The 19,497-nt window shown below is 43.5% G+C and overlaps 1 protein-coding gene across 1 annotated transcript in view; it reads right to left on the bottom strand.

The window, feature by feature from the left end:
* Window positions 1-19,497, bottom strand: part of UNC5D (unc-5 netrin receptor D) — a 633,424-nt gene that overhangs the window by 68,364 nt on the left and 545,563 nt on the right. Inside the window, exons 9-11 of the mRNA XM_040242921.1 lie at window positions 13,908-14,093; window positions 8,437-8,814; window positions 2,283-2,367 (exon numbers count right to left, since the gene is read on the bottom strand). Of these exons, the coding sequence (XP_040098855.1) occupies window positions 2,283-2,367; window positions 8,437-8,814; window positions 13,908-14,093 (649 nt within the window). The remainder of the gene's footprint in view (window positions 1-2,282; window positions 2,368-8,436; window positions 8,815-13,907; window positions 14,094-19,497) is intronic.

Below are 19,497 nucleotides of genomic sequence, written 5' to 3'. Positions count from 1 at the left end.
CAAGTCATCTTACAAAGAAAAGACACGAAATAGGTACATCAGCGGTCTCCTGATTAATCACAGGATTAAAAGCAGAACTCAGATCTGAGCAGCCCCCTAGCAAGGATGGAAAAAATTTACCTGAGCTTTAAAAAAAGACTAAAAGGCATTTACTATTTTTAGTGGTTTTTTTTTTTTTTTCCAGTATGTAGTTTGGAGCTCCTTAAAAAGGAGCGAGAACAGCCAAGGAAGGTAAGTGGGCTGCAGTTTAGTGACCAGTCATTTCCTTGAGAGGCAGGAACAGCTGAGAAGGTTTTGGCAAATGGAAATGTGTGCTTCCTATAATTTTACCCCATCCTGTTACATGCTCACCTCATAGATGGGAAGTTCCGGACGTTGTTCCTATTTCTGTCCAACTTCCTGAAAGGCAGCAATGAACTTACACCTTAGCTACAGGTGGATAAACCAAACTGATAAACCTGAAACTTGCAAAGCTTAGCAGGGTGTGATCCCAGGAGGCCAAATTTGTCTTTCAAAGCCTTTGGGCTCTGGCAAATTTTTATGTATTTTTTCCACTTCAGGATGTCCCAAGAGCTAGTTCTCCCATTTTGGAGCCTTTTTATTTAATTCCTTGCATGTTTGATGTCTTTGAACACAATCTAGCTCTGCCCTCCTAAGAAGAAGGGTCTAAGAGGTGAGGATTGAGGTGAGTTGTGCATTAGGTGCCTTTGAATTTGTGAAAGACTCCTGGGCTGGTTCTCATATAATGTGGTAGAAAAAAGTAGGGATGGGTTTGCAAAGAAAGAGCTGAACACAGGCTCTGTGGACTCATTACCACAAAGGGAACAGGATGCAGAGTGGAGGAGGGTTTGCAAGAGGCCAGGATTTTCAGGCAAGGTTGCCTGGATTCTGCCTCAAACCTGATTTTTGAAGGATGATGCAGTTAGTAGCTTATGTGTGATTGACCATGACCTCAATTTTGAACAGGTAGAGTTGCTTCAATAAATACATCCGGAAACAAGGTGACTATTCCAGAGAATAGTTCTTAGGTCTGCTTAGTTGAGATTTTTGAATAGAACTTCTGCCTCTTGGTTTCCCTTTTGCCGAGTGCAGATACTTCAACACTGGAATGTTTTCAGGTGCCCAACGAAAGGACATCAGTCTACAGAACTGAGCAGGTAATACAAGAGCCCAACATAGCATGGCTTACCAGCAATTCCTCCCCAAGAGCCAACTAGCAGAGCCTTTTCTTCCATTTTTCTCAAATCCCATAGAGCAGAAAGCGAAAACCACTGGATACTAACAAATCCCATTATGGAGATAGCTATCAAAGTCTGTTCAAACCATCTGTTTCTCTGTTTTTCCTTCATGTGTGTGTGTATTTTTTTTTCTAACAACAAAATCTAAACTAACCAAGATGTTATGACTGAAAATGCCAGAGGTATATAGATCTAGCTGATAAGAGAAATTGCTTTCTAAAGAGGAGTTTGGTTTATCTTATGTGGAGGAAGGCAACATTTCTACAAATACCATAGTTGCACTAGGAAAATAAGCAGCTACTTTCATTAAAAAAGTATGAGGCAAGATTTGTATTTGTTCATGTAATTGAATTTAATGCTGCTGAAATTTGTCAGATCTGAAAGCTGCTAAAGTGTAGACTATTTTTTTCTTTGAGAAAAATTGCTTAAGAAATTGTCTCTCGGCTATAGGGCAGGTGTTCTACTGATGCTAAAAGGTCACAGGCAGTTATTCTCTGCATTTTTCATAATGTGTAAAACCAAAGAGTACCCCCAGGAGGATATGTTTTTCTTTTGAGAGGAGGGTTCTGTGAGACAATGACTCTTTGTGGAGAGACCCTACTGATAGTGGTGCTATTGGCAAAGAACCTGCCTGCCAGTGCAGGAGACCTTAGAGACACAGGTTAGATCCCTGGGTTGGGAAGATCCCCTGGGAGGAGGGAATAGCAACCCACTGCAGTATTCTTGCCTGGAGAATCCCATGGACAGAGGAGCCTGATGGACTACAGTTCATGGGGGCACGAAAGAGTTGGACACGACTAAACTGACTTAGCACAGCACAGCTACTGATACACTGATTTTGGGGTCTGCTATCTAGATGTTGGTGACTTGGGTTAGCAGTCTACAAACGGAAAGCCAACAGGTTTGCAATTGCTTTTTTCCTCTTTACAGTCCAAGTAGCTTACACTCTCACCCAATACCTCTATGTCACATTATCTTAATAACTTCAGATTCCATTTTCATACTTAAGATCTTATTAATGTGCCATTCTTCTCTGTCTCTTACCTGGGTTCACCTTGGTTGATAGACATGTAAATTTCCCAGGAGTTCTCCTCTGGGATGGCACCGTGTGGTATCAGTAAACTCACCCCTGAAACAGAAAAAGCCAAAATGTTATTTGTAGATTCTCCAGTTATCTATCCAGAAGCACCTCAGCTGAATAACTTACAGATGCTCTCAAAGATGGACCACCTCACAGCAATTTAGAGGAGTTTCACAAAGTACAAAATAATAACAAGATATTGTTTCCTTCAGTGACATATAAAAGGGTATATTATTCAAGTGTATACTCAGATTTTTACTTAAAGTCTTCCTAATATACATCGGTACAGCTATTACAAACAATAGTATGGAGGTGCCTCAGAAAACTAAAAAGAGAGTTATCATAAAATCTAGCAATCTCACTCCTGGGCACATGTCCAGAGAAAATTATAATTCAAAAAGATACCTGCATTCCTATGTTCTCAGCAGCACTATTTACAACAGCCAAGACATGGAAACAAGTGCCCATCAATAGATGAACGGATAAAGAAGATGTGTGTGTGTGTGTATGTGTACACACACTGGAATATTACTCAGCCATAAAAAATGAAATAGTGGCATTTGCAGCAATATGTATAGACCTAGAGATTACCAAGAAAAGTGAGAGAAAGAGAAACATGTTATCACTTATATGTGGAAGCTGCTGCTGCTAAGTCACTTCAGTCGTGTCCGACTCTGTGTGACCCCATAGACGGCAGCCCACCGGGCTTCCCCCGTCCCTGGGATTCTCCAGGCAAGAACACTGGAGTGGGTTGCCATTTCCTTCTCCAAAGCATGAAAGTGAAAAGTGAAAGTGAACTCGCTCAGTCATGTCCGATTCTTAGCGAGCCCACAGACTGCAGCCCACCAGGCTCCTCCATCATGGGATTTTCCAGGCAAGAGTACTGGAGTGGGGTGCTACTGCCTTCTCCAATGTGGAAGCTAATACATGGCAGAAAACAAACAGACTTACAGACACAGAGAACAGACTTGTGGTTGCTAAGGGGGAATGGGGCAGGGAAAGATGATTTGGGATTAACAAATGCAAGCTATTATATATGGAATGGATAAATAACAAGGTCGTACTATATAGAACAGGGAACTACATTCAATATGCTGGGCTAAGCCACAACGAAAAAGAATGTGTGTGTGTATATACATATATCTACACACACGATGCAATCACTTTGCTGTTCAGCAGAACACGAACACTGTAAGTCAACTATATGTCAATAAATAGAAATTTCAAAAATTAAAGCCTTCCTGGCATTGGAAAAAGTCTCTTATAAGATTAGGTATCCTGACACCCTTCACTATCATACGTATCTGAGACTAAGAATTTCAGTGTTTCAGTTCAGTTCACTCAGTCGTGTCTGACTCTTTGTGACCCCATGAATCGCATCACGCCAGGCCTCCCTGTCCATCACCAACTCCCGGAGTTCACCCAAACTCATGTGCATCAAGTGGGTGATGCCATCCAGCCATCTCATCCTGTCGTTCCCTTCTCCTCCTGCACCTAATCCCTCCCAGAATCAGGGTCTTTTCCAATGAGTCAGCTCTTCATATCAGGTGGCCAAAGTATTGGAGTTTCAGCCTCAGTCCTTCCTATGAACACCCAACACTGGTCTCCTTTAGGATGGGCTGGTCGGATCTCCTTGCAGTCCAAGGGACTCTCGAGTCTTCTCCAACATCACAGTTCAACAGCATCGATTCTTCGTGTATCAGTTAGTCAGCTCTAAAATTTAAAAGGTATTTCTCTGCTTTGTTTCTATCCACTCATTTCCTGAAAAGGTATTTAGGATGATAAGTGAGACATTTAATACTTTTGCTAGAGCCTGGTGTGTAGCTGTCTTCTAAAGGGTGCATCTTAAAGTCGGTTTAGGGAGGTGACTGATGGAGGAGTGTGTTTTGTCAAGAGAACTGAAGGAGGGAAAACTTGTGGATAAGCTTAGGAACTGAAGATGCTGTGTAGCTACCATTTGGCTCCGTATTTCCAAACAGATGCTAGGAAAGATTAAGGCTAAAGGTAACTTAGCCATATTCATTGAAAGAAAACTCAGGAGACTTACTTCAGTAACATCATGTAACGAAGGTTGGGTGGGCACAGGAAGGCACCTCATACCACACTGGGAAATTCCTCTCTTTTCTCCTGAATGCTAGGAAGTTACTATTTCACTTTGGCCAAAAGGGAAGAGTCTAGAGAGGGCAGAGAGTCTCTTTAATGTAGCTTCTTGCTTATAAAACGAAAAGAAATAGAGACACAGTTAAGATCTTGACAAAGTAAAATCTCAGGGTGTCCTTTGAATAATGCAGCACTCATCTTTTCTCCTTTCATTAGAGCTAATGTAATTACACAGGAAGCTTTCAGGCTGCTGCTGCTAAAATTACATCTAGAGATGGCAGACTTTACTGATATCCTTCTGTGTTCCTGTTCACTGCTATAGAATCGAGGAATGGAAGACTCATGGCAAAACAAGTTGTGTGGTTCACATTTATGAAAATTATTCAGTAACACGCTAGGTTTCATCAGTATCTTTCACTAAAAATGAGGCCCATTTAAAAATCTTGCTCACAGCTTTTCAGCTAGGGTATCTATTTATATTCCAGACCCTAATGTCAACAGTAGGAGAACAGTAATTGCCATACTCAGTGGCCTCTGATCAGTCCTCTCCTTTAATTGCTCATCCTTCCTTAAATGTAGCTGCCAAATGAAGTGGGCTCCATTACATCCTTCCCTGCTGGGGAGCAGAAATTATACATGTGATAGTCAGTGTGTGCAGATGTCAAACCGAATACACAACCCTAGACATTCTGTATTGTTAGTCTGCCATCACACTTTCTCTCTGTTGCCTCTCTTTTAGACTATGATGATAAGAGATATTTAGACCTTATTTAGAGATAGAGTACAGAGTGTCACCATCAAGAAATAATGCCATCTGAGCAGTTAACCCAAAAGAGCTCTGCTATGCTCCCATTTCACATTTTTCTCTATTCCCTGATTGAGGTATAATTCACACACAAGTTATACAAATTAACGCATTTTGGGGCAAGTGTATACACTCACGTTACTATCACAATCAAGATAGAACATTTCCACTGCCACACAAAGCCCCCTTGCACCCTTTGGTAGTCAGGTTGATCACCAACCCAGACGATCATTTATTTGCTTTCTGACATGTTGATTAGTTTGATTTTATTTGAAAATTTAGAAAAGACATACAGTGTGTTTTTTAAAAAAAAGCATTAATGGTTTATTACATCTGTAACATGTGGCCCAATGCCTGGCAGAGAGTAAGCTCTCCGAAAATACGTGACTATATGAATGAATGAATAGGATTGAAAACTTTCAGTAAAAAGAAAAGGAAAAAACAAAACAACAGCCAGGTTTTGAGACATGCAGTCTTCTGCAGATTATCAGGGCCTGACAGTCAACTCCCAAATCGAATCAGAATAAACATGCGTATGGACTTTTGAGAAAGGGCTGTTTGCAGAGCAGATCATATCACTTCCTTTCAAGTCAGCTTAATTCCTTGTGTTTAGACTGAAATATTATTCATAATATACCGAAATTCAACCTGCATGTGTAGGATCACTGGCGCTTTAAACGATCCTGTCCTTCCTACAATCAGAAGTTGTATGATGATCCTTTAGACATACTTCCCTTCCCCACTTAATTGTCTAAATTGTATGTGGAAACTGAAGATAGTTGAACACCAGAGGCAAAGGTCATGGGAGCTGATGGTGCTGGTGGCAAGTTATATTTTATGAAGAATGATGCCTCTAGGAACTCTTCACACTTGTGGTCCCCTAAAGATGTATCCATTTTCAACAAGTCATTCACAAGTTATTTCTGATTAAAGGATATACTCTCCCCCAAACTCCACCTATCCTGAGAGCCTTTTATTTGACAGGATGACAGAACCACCTGAGTTTTTTGGCTCCTATTTTGCATAATAAATGATTTTTAGAGTGTGGGGACTGCAGCCAACCTTTCTCACAAACCACTGCCAGGCACCCCACAATAACTTGGGATGGATAGCATGAGAACAATTTAATTTCTGAGCCTCTCTTCTTTATACTTTAGCTCCCCAGGGCATATTTTACATTTATGTTCTGCAAATAACAGAGCATATGTTTCAAGTCCCTGAACTTATTTTTTCTCAAATTCATTCCCAGTGAACAGCTTCAGTCTGGTCTAGGGCTTCTCGTGCAGAGCTCTGAAAACGCCCCTTCACAGAGTTGTTTGGGAATCATAGATAATGCTGCTAGAACTTTGGGTTGTCAACCTAAATGCTTCTCAAGTCAGAAGGGAAGCAAGGCAAAAGCCTGTCATCATGATTTCATTTCACGTTCTATGATGAACAAATATAGATGATAAATGGATGGATCCTGGTACTCCCTTCCTACACACACAGATGAGGATGGGACCAATCTATTCAACCAGTAACTATTGAGAGCCACCTAAGTGCCAACCACTAGGTAAGAAAGTGGAAATAAAAGTACAGAAACTCAACACGGAAATTCATAATTTTGATGTATGTACATACTCTTCTCTTCGAAAGGGCAGGTTCTGCACCTTTCCCTTTTCTAGATTCCACGTTTCCAAGTACAGATTCTTTTTCTAAGGTGTCGCGAAAGAGTCGGACATGACTCAGCAACTAAACAAGAAGTGAAGCCGCTCAGTCGTGTGTGACTCTTCGCGACCCCATGGACTGTAGCCTGCCAGTCTCCTCCATCCATGGGCTTTTTCCAGGCACTAATAACGGAGTAGGTAACCATTTCCTTCTCCAGGGGATCTTCCCAATCCAGGGATAGAACCCGGGTCTCCCACATTGCAGGCAGACTCCTTAATGTCTGAGCCACCATGGAGGTAAACAACAAGAAGGGTACCTGGTAAATACGGCCACCTGCTCCCTACACATGGACCTCCTATCTGTCATATCTCACCAGGAGGAGGGCATCATACATATGTAAAAAAAGATTCTTACCACATCCTACTCATTGAGGAAGATTTAGAGAATTGGAATTTTAGAATTCAACATCATTATTGGGTCTGCGTTGGAGAGCCATTTCCCTGAAATTAAGTATTTAATGAAGCAAAGGATATAGGAAAACCAATCATCAACTTGGAACAAACGGCAGGCACAAGTCACTAATCTACTTAGAAGGTCAGGCAGTAGAACAGCAGCGTCTGACTAGTCCAACTACAGAATTCACTGTACAAGATAAAATGCTTAATATTTTAGATGGGTTTGTTCTACCCTGCCGAGAAATCTGCTAAGGCCCTGCTGGTCCCAGCTCAGTGCTATCCAGATCTTTAACAACAATGGCAGATCTGGTCTTTTCCCTTTCCTCTCAGCTGACAGTGACGATTTAGAGCACTCCCTAAATCTTGTTGCTCAGATACTGGGAGGGGGGGTGGGGTGGGTGCTGTTGGGGATTGCTCTCTTCCTCCATCCCACATCTTAGATTGCAACTCTGAAGACTAATGCATAGGTAGAGTCAAAGTTATCTGGGCTGTACATGTTGAAACAACACGAAAGTCTTCCAACCAAAAGGAAGAAAACACTCTTAAGCACTCTTGAGAACTACATAGCCAAGGATCCGAGCTTGAATTCAAGAGAGCAACCCCAAAAGGAACCCTCATCACTGCTCGTCATGAAGCAACATGATAGCAAGGGTGGTGGACGCTGACTGTATTCATTAGGTCAGTTACTGAGGAAGTTTGAGTGTCATTTCACTCATCTATCAACTTGTAAACCACGCTTCACTATAAACACGGTATTTGGCAGTCATATCAAAGAATGTTTTCAGTGCTTCCTGATTGTGTTCTAGGAAATATATTTCAAGGGGCTTAAACTCTAGGGACCACCCAAACCTTCTGAGCCAGCATGGCTGTCAGCCTTAACAGGGCGTCTGATGGAGTGTACGGTCCACGCTGAGATGCAGATGGCGAAGTGTAATGTCAGCACTGCTTCCGGTTTGCTGTGTAAATCAAGCCAACTTCCGGAGCTGTGGTGGTGTTCACTCTGACACCGGAAGAGTCAACATCTTAAAAATGGACCTTACGGGACATCATGTAAATATAATATGTTCAAACAAACGCTAGAAGATACACAAACGCACACTTACCACCCACCTGTATTTGGCATTACTAAGCGTCCTCCCAAATGGCCAAAGACACCCGTGGTCCTCAGCTCAGTCCGTGTAGGGAGTGATGACAGGTTCTGGATGTAGGGCGTCTTATTTCTGGCATGCACTGTCGTGAAGCTGCGGTTGTTTCCGTGGGGGAAAGTCCCGGAATGATTCTTGCCATGGTACTCAGCTCGCTCAGACACTCCCAGGGAGACCATGAATGAGCTCTGCACTTTGACTTTGATGTCCGACAAAGGGTTAAAGAGTGAAGACTCCGTCATGAGCTCCTTGTCCAAGGGGTCCTGGAGACAGATGGGCCCACTGTACGTCCGGCTCACTGTGAGGTCTGGCTGCATGGAGGGGTTCAAGAGCAGGGAGTTACCTGGGCAGAGAAGATGGATCTGTCACTCAGAAGCTGAAAAGCATCATAGTTCACATCTGCTTCTACAAACTACGCAGTGCGTGCTCCCCAGCTGCCCAGGTCACGGCTGACCCCTCAGACCCACCCTGGGCATCTTAGGTGTCTCTAACAGGCTGATCAATAGTGTCCAGAGCCTCGGAAGCAGGAGCTCTGGCTTTTGCAGTCAATTTCCTGAATGCTGCCGATCTAACTCATCCTTTTCTCGACTTCTTTATGTGCTATCTTTTCAAAACAAGTATTTCTGGCACTCCACCAGGCAACTTACTCAGGTATGATTGTTTACGGGATTATTTTAACTGGCAAAGAGGAGCTTCTAAAAAAATAGGAAAGAAAGATGTTTTGCAATCCAGTTTGGAGCAAAAATAACATCTGTTCAGTTTAAATGGCAGAGAGATGACACAGCATGGTGACGAGGTGGTGCTGTTTATAACCGAGGTGGCGTGGGTGCCAACACGTCTCTCGTGCAATTCTGGGCAGTTTCTGGGGGAGGAAATGTTGTGTCCTCAGAGCAAAAGGGTCAGGGGGCTTCACGAGCCAAAGGGTCAGGGGGCTTCACGAGCCGCTCCATGTCTGAGCAGCCAATTCACTCTAATAACACGAATGTCACTCTGAGAGGCACAGAGGATCCCAGCTTCCACAAGGGGAGCAGCTGAGAAAGGCTTCTGACTCAAAACAAATGGAGAAAAACAATCCTTAGAAAAACATGAGAAATTGGACTTTCTCATCGGCTGGGATGTAACCATTTTTTTTTCTATGCCCAAATATTAAAAAGAAATGCTGTGATATTTTCTTGTGATGAAGTAATCTCATTTATTAGTAAATAACAAAATAACCCTCAGTTCCAAACTTCCTGCCCATATCAGTCCATCAATGTGACATCTCAAATTGAAACCCAAAACACATTAAACCATTTTCCTTTGGGGCCTGACAAAAATGTTCCGCATGTGATATTTTGGAAAATGTTGCAATTTCAGACCAGATCCTATTAGCTTCTATTGTTTTTCCATTTTCATAATTTGTAACAACACCAGCAGGAAATCTATAACCCTGACTTTTCCCACCTCTTTGTTCTGATGCTCTAAGAATCCCAAATCACAGAGGAGCAGGTTCAAAATGAGATGAAATACCTTATAGATGTAAAAGCACCTTGATGAGGCATTTTTCCATGTTTGAGGATCTTTTTATACTATAAGGAGCTGAGCTTTATAACAGAACTGCACTGAACTCTACAGATACCAGCCTTACTCTGGGTTATAAAGCAAGAAGCAGGATGGAAGAACCATCTCACATCTGAAAAGTTTGGAGCAGGGGTTTCCACTGGTACCTGAAAAAGCATCTCTCTCAGTCTCAGGGCTGTTTTCTCTCAAGCCCTCACCTTCTAACATTTAATTTCTGGCTACTGTTAGAAGACCCTGCTATCTTATTGTAAAGTCAAGAAGCAAAAACATTTCTTAGAGTCAGACTTAAGTCTCAATTGCCTATCACTGAATTAATGCTTTTGAACTGTGGTGTTGGAGAAGACTCTAGAGAGTCCCTTGGACTGCAAGGAGATCCAACCAGTCCATTCTGAAGGAGATCAGCCCTGGGTGTTCACTGGAAGGACTGATGCCAAAGCTGAAACTCCAGTACTTTGGCTACCTCATGCGAAGAGTTGACTCACTGGAAAAGACTCTGATGCTGGGAGGGACTGGGGGCAGGAGGAGAAGGGGACGACCGAGGATGAGATGGCTGGATGGCATCACTGACTCGATGGGCGTGAGTCTGAGTGAACTCCGGGAGTTGGTGATGGACAGGGAGGCCTGGCGTGCTGCAATTCATGGGGTCGCAAAGAGTCGGACACGACTGAGTGACTGAACTGAACTGATACACACATATGAGTATGTTTGCGTATGTGTATATATATGAAAAATACACACACACATATACACACAGAAAAAGTTGGTGGCCAACTTGATTTAAGTCTGAAGATAATCCCCCAGCGACCGCAAGTTTCTCTTTGGATGTCCTTTTCAAGGCCCTGATCTACTCTATGTATGACATTCTATTAAGTCTCACTGTTCACCCTGCTGGCTCTCCAATCATATATGCTCAAGAAGGGATGTCATGAAGACAAGAGCATCAGTGTAAGGCAGAGCCTCACTGTGAATACAGGGGAGAGCAGAATTTGGATAAGGGGCTTCTGTTGGTATCACTAGTTTTGTGAGTTCTTGGTCAAATAAAATAGTAAAAATAAGTTTGGAAAGGCTACATACTCTCTGAGAGATTCACAGTATAGGTTTCCTACATTCTGAGATGCCTCATGGTAATGAGATGTCTCAGCTTATCTAAGTCAGCCTTCCCCAGATGTTCAGATCAGGGAACCGCCCCTCTCACCCACCGCCTGCTGCTCTGCAGAACTCACTGGTGTCCTCTGTCAAGGTATGAGGAGACAGCCAGCTTCTAGAAGGATGCTCTGTAGATTGACTGAATAGTTTACTTAAACCAAGGTATTATAAGCCATGTTATTCTAGGTGGTTTCACCCTCACAAGGCCCCCCTGAGATAGATGTTAGTATGTCCATTTTACAGCTGTAAAAATTGAGTCAGAATAACTGATTTACTAGGTTTTACAGCAATTTTGGATTCAAATCTGACTTCAGAGCCTCTGAATTTACACACAAAGCTGCCACCCATACTACTGTGTATTCTGTTTTTAACTGGTAAGGTCTGAGACAGTGGTATCTTATGATTTGATGGAGATATAGTTTTAGTTTCTTACACAGTTGCAAGACTAGTTCAATGGATGAAGTGAAGTGAAGTGAAATGAAGTCACTCAGTCGTGTCCGACTCTTTGCGACCCCATGGACTGTAGCCTACCAGGCTCCTTAGTCCATGGAACTTCCCAGGCAAGAGTACTGGAGAGGGTTGCCATTTCCTTCTCCAGGGAATCTTCCCAACCCAGGGACCGAAACTGGGTCTCTTGCACTGTAGGGAGATACTTTACCGTCTGAGCCACCAGTTCATTGGATGTACTTCTAATTAAATCATATATACTGGAACTTCCCTGGTGGCTCAGTGGTAAAGAATCTGCCTGCCAATGCAGGAGACACCAGTCTGATCCCTGGTCTGGGAAAATCCCATATGTTGTAGAACAATTAAGTCTGCGCTCCATAACTGTTGAGTCTGTGCTCTAGAGCCCGGGCGCTGCAGTTACTAAAGATGGAAGACCCTAGAGCCCATGCTCTGCCACAAGAGAAGCCACCGCAGTGAGAAGCTTGGGCACCGCAACTTGAGAATAGCCCCCACTTGCCACTACGGAGAAGGCAATGGCACCCCACTCCAGTACTCTTGCCTGGAAAATCTCATGGATGGAGGAGCTTGGTAGGCTGCAGTCCATCGGGTCTCGAAGACTCGGACATGACTGAGTGACTTCACTTTCACTTTTCACTTTCATGCATTGGAGAAGGAAATGGCAACCCACTCCAGTGTCCTTGCCTGGAGAATCCCAGGGAAGGGGGAGCCTGGTGGGCTGCCATCTATGGGGTCACACAGAGTCGGACACGACTGAAGCGACTTAGCAGCAGCAGCCACAACTAGAAGAAAAGTCTGCACACAGCAGTGAAGACCCAGCACAGCCAAGATAAGTCACGTGTACTAAGTTACTTAAGCTTAGTCTTAGTACATTGAGGTGACATGTTTTTATCTGAGATCTTAGACCAGAAGCCAAGGTGCCAGAACATGCAAGTGTTAGTTGCTCAGTCATATCTGACTCTTGGGATCCCATTCACTGTAGCCCCCAGGCTCCTCTGTCCATGAGATTCCCCAGCCAAGAATACTGGAGTGGGTTGCTATGCCCTTCTCCAGGGGATCTTCTCAATTCAGGGATCGAAACTGGGTCGCCCACATAGAAGGTAGATTCTTTACCATCTGAGCCACAAGGTGTCAGAAGTGAGTGGTAAGCAGTCAAGTCGTTTGTATCTCCCACCATCTCCCCGTTCTAGCCTGCTTGGGTTTCCACTGCACCATCCTGTCCCTACTCCATCACTGCCAAGCAGTAAGATTTCTTGTCCTGTACTGTAGGTGTTACTGACAAGCAATAAACAGAAATAAAAGTGACAGTATTGACCACAAGGGTCAAAGTAGAGAACTTCATCTATGGAAATAAGACAGTTCCATTTTTTTCTAAAATAAAAGCCATTTATGTCTCACCTCCAACTCCCAATCAGGAACAGAGTTAGTTGGTAGAAGAAAATCAAATGACTTCTGTTTTAAAAATGAAATCCCACTACTGTTTGACATGATAAATTTTCCTTCCCCTACAACAGAAGACTGCTTCAAGGTGGCAAAGGCGGAGAGTCATTTAGGCTGAGAATTTCATTTTTTCTCTGGTTAACTAGCCCATCATACATCCTCTAAAATCCTTTTACTTATTTAAAATAGAAACAACTCCACTGAATAAAATAACTCCATCTAATAAATAGTGTAATAAATATGCCTGGTAGAGTCATTGGTTCGTAGCTTTGAATAATCAATATTTTAGTTAACTAAACATACATTCCCAAAGCAGGCTGGTTAAAATAGAAAGTCGGGTGACCTGAGACACCAACTACATATCAAAGATGGACACGCCGTATTTGAAATGTGGGTAATGTTAAATTGAGGAGCTTCCCTGGTGACTCAGTGGTAAAGCATTTGCCTGCAGTGCAGGAGACTCAGGTTCAATCCCTGGGTTGGAAAGATCCCCTAGAGAAGGAAATGTTAACCCACTCCTTTATTCTTGCCTGGGAAATCTCATGGACAGAGGAGCCTGGTGGGGTACAGTCTGCAGGGTGGCAAAACAGACATGATTGAGTGACTAAACAAAAATAGTAAATTGAGACCCATTGGTCCTCATGGCAGCCAAGAACTCAGATAGACTCCTCCATCAAACCTGGCATCCTAAGGTGTGAAGACAATTTTGGAGCAGCTCCCAGTGCCAAGAGCCACTCTCACACAGGACCAAAGAACACGAGGGTCCTGCGTGAGTGCAGTCTATGGTCCTGAGGACACGCTGTTGGGGGGCCCTACGCCGCTGACCTTGACGGACTGTTTTGAAGTTGAAGGTCTGGAAGCCACCTGTCAATGCAGAAGAGTCGATGACGTCCACACCATAGTCACTCTGGCTGCGTCTGTACAGGGTGATGCTGATAACCAGGACTGCAACGGCCACAACCGCGGCACCCAAGCCTGAGTACAAAGCGATATCGCTGGCATTTTCGATGCCTGAAAGACACAAGAGCAATCCTCAATGGCCAACATGGGCACAGCGTCAAAGAGCCACCCCAGGACACAGAATGAAACACTACTGGAATTTTTGGAGCTTCGGATCAGGCAAAATGACAGATGTGGCTAGTCGCGAGTTGGACTCTCCAACAATAATCAGAAGACCTTGTATAAATCAAAGGGATGCGAGTTAAATAACTTAACTGCATTAAGGTAGCTTACCGCATAATGGAATCTGCAACAGAAGCAATTTTGCAAAGAATATAAGAGTTTTCAAGGAAAAACAGGCAACTGCTTAGTTTGCTTGTTTTAGGAAGTCTTATTGCCCTGCAAAGTTTTTTTTTTAATATATATATATTTTATTTTTGTTGGAAGACATGAGACCCACGTACAATGACAAAATATGGGTGAACCGCTCTGCTTGTCTATGGCCTGGGCGCATGCATTCACAGAGAGCATTCTCAGGTGATAAGGTAACGCATGGTCTATGAGGCAAGAGACCAGAGCTCAGGAATATGAACTTGAGCTTTGGCCCACGTCACTCAGTTCATCAGAACGCTGACAGTCATCAGGGTATTTACGATCATTATGAGTGACTTTCTGCTGTGAGATATGAAAAGCACTTGGTCCCAGGCACTCTTATGTCTATGGTAAATGTTTCCTGGCACCAACTGAATGCTTGACTCTAGAAGTTTGTTTTTGTGGACGAGCACTGGTCTCTAAGAGGACACATGCTGTTTCTCCCATACCTCTCCTACTCCATCCTATTGAATGCATGGGCAAAGCAAAAATAAAAGCGTTAGTTTGAAATTTAGATGCTGGGTGTCTCCCCACCCCCCAAGATAACACTGTAGCTGCTTTTCAACCCTTTGGCTAGAGGTCCTTGGGGTATGGTTGATTCCTGAGGAGCCTCGGAATGACTAGTGCAATTCGGCATGACATCTACCCAAGAACATGTAAGTTGAAGTGTGTTAACAATGGAAGGTGGCAAGTATTCACTACATAATTGATCCCCTTACAGATTATGTGGTAGGCATACTAAACAGGTCCAAAAGTAATTACTCTGTCACCCCTGCTAGGTTTAGCAGATGAAATAAACCCATCATATATTTACCTTGTAATTGTACAGCACTTAGGCTGTGCTCACCGCACCCTAATATGGTACTTATATTATCAAGTGAGGAAGACTAACCACACGACTAAATTTATTTTCAACAAAGTTAGTGGACTATAAAATAAGGTGCCGCCAAATGAAAGCAGGAACAAGGAAATCAAGCAGAACCAGTTCAGTAATAGGGCGGCCAACACAGAAAAATAATTCACGGGGGAGAAAGACAGTCATCTCAAGAACAGTATCGGAAAGGTCGGAGGGTGATCAGATGCTTTTCACAACAGCAACCTGGGAGGTGTTGAGAAACAGTGTGATCTAGGCTTTAGTTCCACCTCATGGTGGTCCAAATGGGGGAGGGCTAGGGATGGTGGGGTATCAGTGGTGGTCTTCCCCAGCCCCCCAGAACCACAGGGTGAAGACTGATGCCACTGCCAAAGTTCCAGTGTTCACCTGGGTCATGCGGGGAGAAAGAAGGGGAGTCATCACCCCTTTCAGTCTCACCCTCCCTCTACTCAACGAAGTTCCTTGGAGGGAACCATTAGAGAAGAGAGAAGACACAAAACACAACAGGTGTGGCAAGCCAGGGTACCAGGAGCAGGGAGAGAACTGGACTGAACCCAGTGAGCCTTGCCCCTTCTTTCCTCCAGGTCCTTGGGCGCTGCTCACGGATGGAACCATCATCTTAAAAGGTGTATCCGGGGAGAGTACACCTGCTCGGCAACTAGAGAGAGAGCCTGGCAGTGTCCTGAATGCAGCTGCTCTGTCACTGAGCTGGCAAAGTAGACGCAAAGACATCTTTAGCTTCCCAGGTACTAAAATAGGAAGGACCAGAAGCCAGAGGATGACCAGCATAAAAGTACTTCTGCTGAAAATGGACATCACTGGACATGAAATCCTGACACAAAACTCAGTAGCAGGAACCAGCTGTCTTTGTTCCCCTGGATTCCTATCTTGGTGTTTCTGGCATCCACCCTCTTGCTACCCAGGTAACCAGAATTCTCCTGTTCTCAAGATACAAGTTCTGTTTTAGGAAAGGACTCTCCACCTTTAGATGAAGGTATCAATGTCAGATATAGCTCATTGTGCTTGCTCTTCCAGGAATATGTGCAGAACCTCTTAATAACCTCTTAATAAATACTGAATTATAGAATTTTTAGACATGAATATGGGGACTTTGGGGCTAGGATAGGGAAAGAAGGGAGAGAGACTCGTACAGGGATCACTGCTTCCCTAGGAGGCTCACCCTAGCACCTGGTGGGACAGTTTGACCTAGATTCAGAAGTCCATGGGATTCATTTTTACAAGAACAATCTGCCCTGGGAATTTGGTTTCTACATCTAATGATCTCATTCAACATACACTTGTGATGGGTCAGCCGCTCAGTGGAAATGAAGGCATATGGGTGAATTAATGCGTGGTCCATATTCTCTGTTGTTTCTTGTCTAAAAGACAAGGCTGTGAGGGGACCCTGGTATCCAAGTGCAGCTAGAGAGGCAGATACGAGTCCTCAAGGCCTCATCAGTCATCCTTAGAGCTCAGTCTTCTAAAGTTGGGTCACCTACTTCCTTCTTCTTCCTCTTTTTCTCTTCTCTATTTACCTGCTTTTATTTCATCTTATTCTTTTTCTTCCCCCTGCCCCACCATTTGCTAATCTTTTTTCTCCAGGACAGTGGAGTAGGTTTCCCTGTAAGGATTCCTGTGTCTTACAAATGTGATTGATTCTCTTTTCATGTGTGTCCAGGACCGGCCCCAGAAGAACCTGAGGTTTAGGCTTGATGTCTGTGTCTGTGAGCACACAGGCACTTGGAGGGGTGCCACAGCAGAACCACTCCACACGTGCAGGTGTGTGTGTGTGCTCACACTCAGCTCTCACTGGAAGAGCATCAGAAGTCCCTGCTTCCACCTGCTAGCTAAAGGCCCTGTGCCCCTTTCAGATTATAAGGACGGGTCTTTGTCATATACCCACCATCCCTCTAGGCCCTACCCACCTCTATCTACCCATCTGTCGGTGCAGGGCCCCCTCCTCTAAGCCAGCTGGACTGTGCCTTGGCTAGTCCACCAGCCCTGCCAACCCCTGGTCCTCTAAACTCTGACAACACTTAGGGTTCCTAGAACTCTTTTTGGATCTTTTGAGGGTTAATGACCTGAATGCCAAGGCATCCTACCTGCTTGACGCTCGGCCCAAGCACTTCTCTGTCATTTTCCCCAGAAATGTGTGAGTCATCCTGTGCAGCTATTTGTTGATTGCTCCCTGGACTCAGACTAGCCTGAGGGAGACTACAGATCCCCGCCACAGAGACCTTCTTTTCCTTACAGCTACACACAGACATTTACATCTGTCTGCTCACTCTTACATCTGGGGCTGGTTTGTTTTCTCCAACTCATTCTGAACAAAAAGCTTTGATCAGGCTATTCTGCCTTTGTGGGCATAGGGTGTTTTTTTTTTTTTTTTCCCCTGGATTTCTGTTATACATATCAATGTGTGATTGATGTCTTTCCTGGGTTTCCACCCCTGTTTCCTCTCTCTAAGCACTGTGAAAGCTTTAGGCCAAGTTCAGAAGGACCCAACATGTGGTATAAAAAATTGTGCATGATCTATAGGCTAAAGAAAACAAAAATATAAATGATGGGGAAATATCTTATATTGCAAATTAGTCAGAAACTACAGAGGGATCTGTTCATTGCTGGAAGGAGTGTGAAATATCTACAGAGAAAGGCGGCAAAGATTAGTAGCTGGAAACTAGGACCCTGGAAAGGAAATGTTTATGGGTTCATTTGGCCTGGAGAAAAGAGAACTATAAAGTGGCTTGTGGGGATCTTTAATGCAGAAAGCGTGGTTCTAAAAAGAAGCTCACAGTAGGTGCCCAATGAACCTTCATTTATGATGAAGCTAGTAACCAGCTCGTCACCCACTCTAACAAGGGCTGAAAAGGAGGACCTGGCCTTTTATTATAGCAATTGGGACTCTGTTAGATATTAAAATGACCTTTTCTACAAGGAGGGTTGTTAAAGAAAAAACAACTGCGCTGCATTTCTGAGGAAGCTTGTGAAATCTCCTTTAGAGTTTCTCAAAACCAGCATGACTTGACAATAGTCTGCAGTTATTATATTTTTGGTCAAAGCTGGTGAGAAAGGCTAAGTGACTTTTCAAAGTCCTTTAGAACTTCAGAGTTCAAGGACTAGGTATTCACAAGCTCCTGTCCTTATAAATTATAATCATACCTAGTCATTCACAGTGACTTATGTACCCCAAGGACTAAATTTAAGGGCTGTTTATTTAGTTTGCCTTCCTCTCTTTACAGGACTCTCATTTGGAAGACATATTAATGCCACTTATTCATGGAAATTTAGCTCAATTCCCACATTATGAGTTTAAGTATCAGATTAGAATCTATTTTATAGGATTAGATAGCTACACAAAATGAATAAAGGAGCACAACAAAATGCCTTTCAAAAATACAGTTAGAGAATTTGGGACTGGCATGTACACGTGGCTAGGTTTAAAACGGGCCAACAAAGATCTACTGTACAGCACAGGAAACTGCTCAATGTCATGTTAACAACCAACATGAGAAAAGAATTTGAAAAGAACAGATACATGTATATGGAAAACTGAGTCACCTTCTGTACACCTGAAACTATCACAGTGTCGTTAATTAACTATGCAGCAATATAAAAGAAAAAGTCAAGAAAAACATATGGTATTCTCTCTTTATCTTATTGGATACTGTAGAATGACCACTGCTCTTGTTTTAGGAGGAAAAAACTCAGCAACTTGACTTGATGTATATAAGGCAGTGAATTACTAAGGAATTCACACAACAGAGCTTCACAAAGAGAAGTCTGGGAGAGAGAAAATGAATGGAAGACAGAAGAATTAGCTGCTCCGCTGGACTCCCAGGAAGCAGCAGTCTCTAGGCCAACCCCTCCTCATCCTGGCCCAGAGGTACAGACTGGGCTGTAAACACGAAGGGGTGTGCCAAAACATTTAACTGCATGCTAGCACAAAACAGAAGTTATTGTTCGAACTGTTCATACTTGTCATGAGAAACCACATTCCTTGAAAAAAGCATCAGAAAATAACTTTAAAGTGGTCAGCTCTGGTCAACCATGGTGAGCAGTTCTGATGATACTTGCATTGCCTGGAATCTCACAATCCTGTCGCCAGTTAGCATCTCGGTTTTTCCACCTTGCCACCCTCCAAAAGCTCCTTGTTGTCATTAATAAGGACAGCAGCACATTCTTCAGTAGCACTTACTGTATGCAGGCACTGTCCTAGTCTTTTATTTACAC

The sequence above is a fragment of the Oryx dammah genome, unplaced genomic scaffold (assembly GCF_014754425.2).
Source record: "Oryx dammah isolate SB20612 unplaced genomic scaffold, SCBI_Odam_1.1 HiC_scaffold_7, whole genome shotgun sequence".
Lineage (NCBI taxonomy): Eukaryota > Metazoa > Chordata > Mammalia > Artiodactyla > Bovidae > Oryx > Oryx dammah.
The sequence above is the reverse complement of the archived record's forward strand: the minus strand, read 5'-3'. Positions and strand labels throughout refer to the sequence as shown.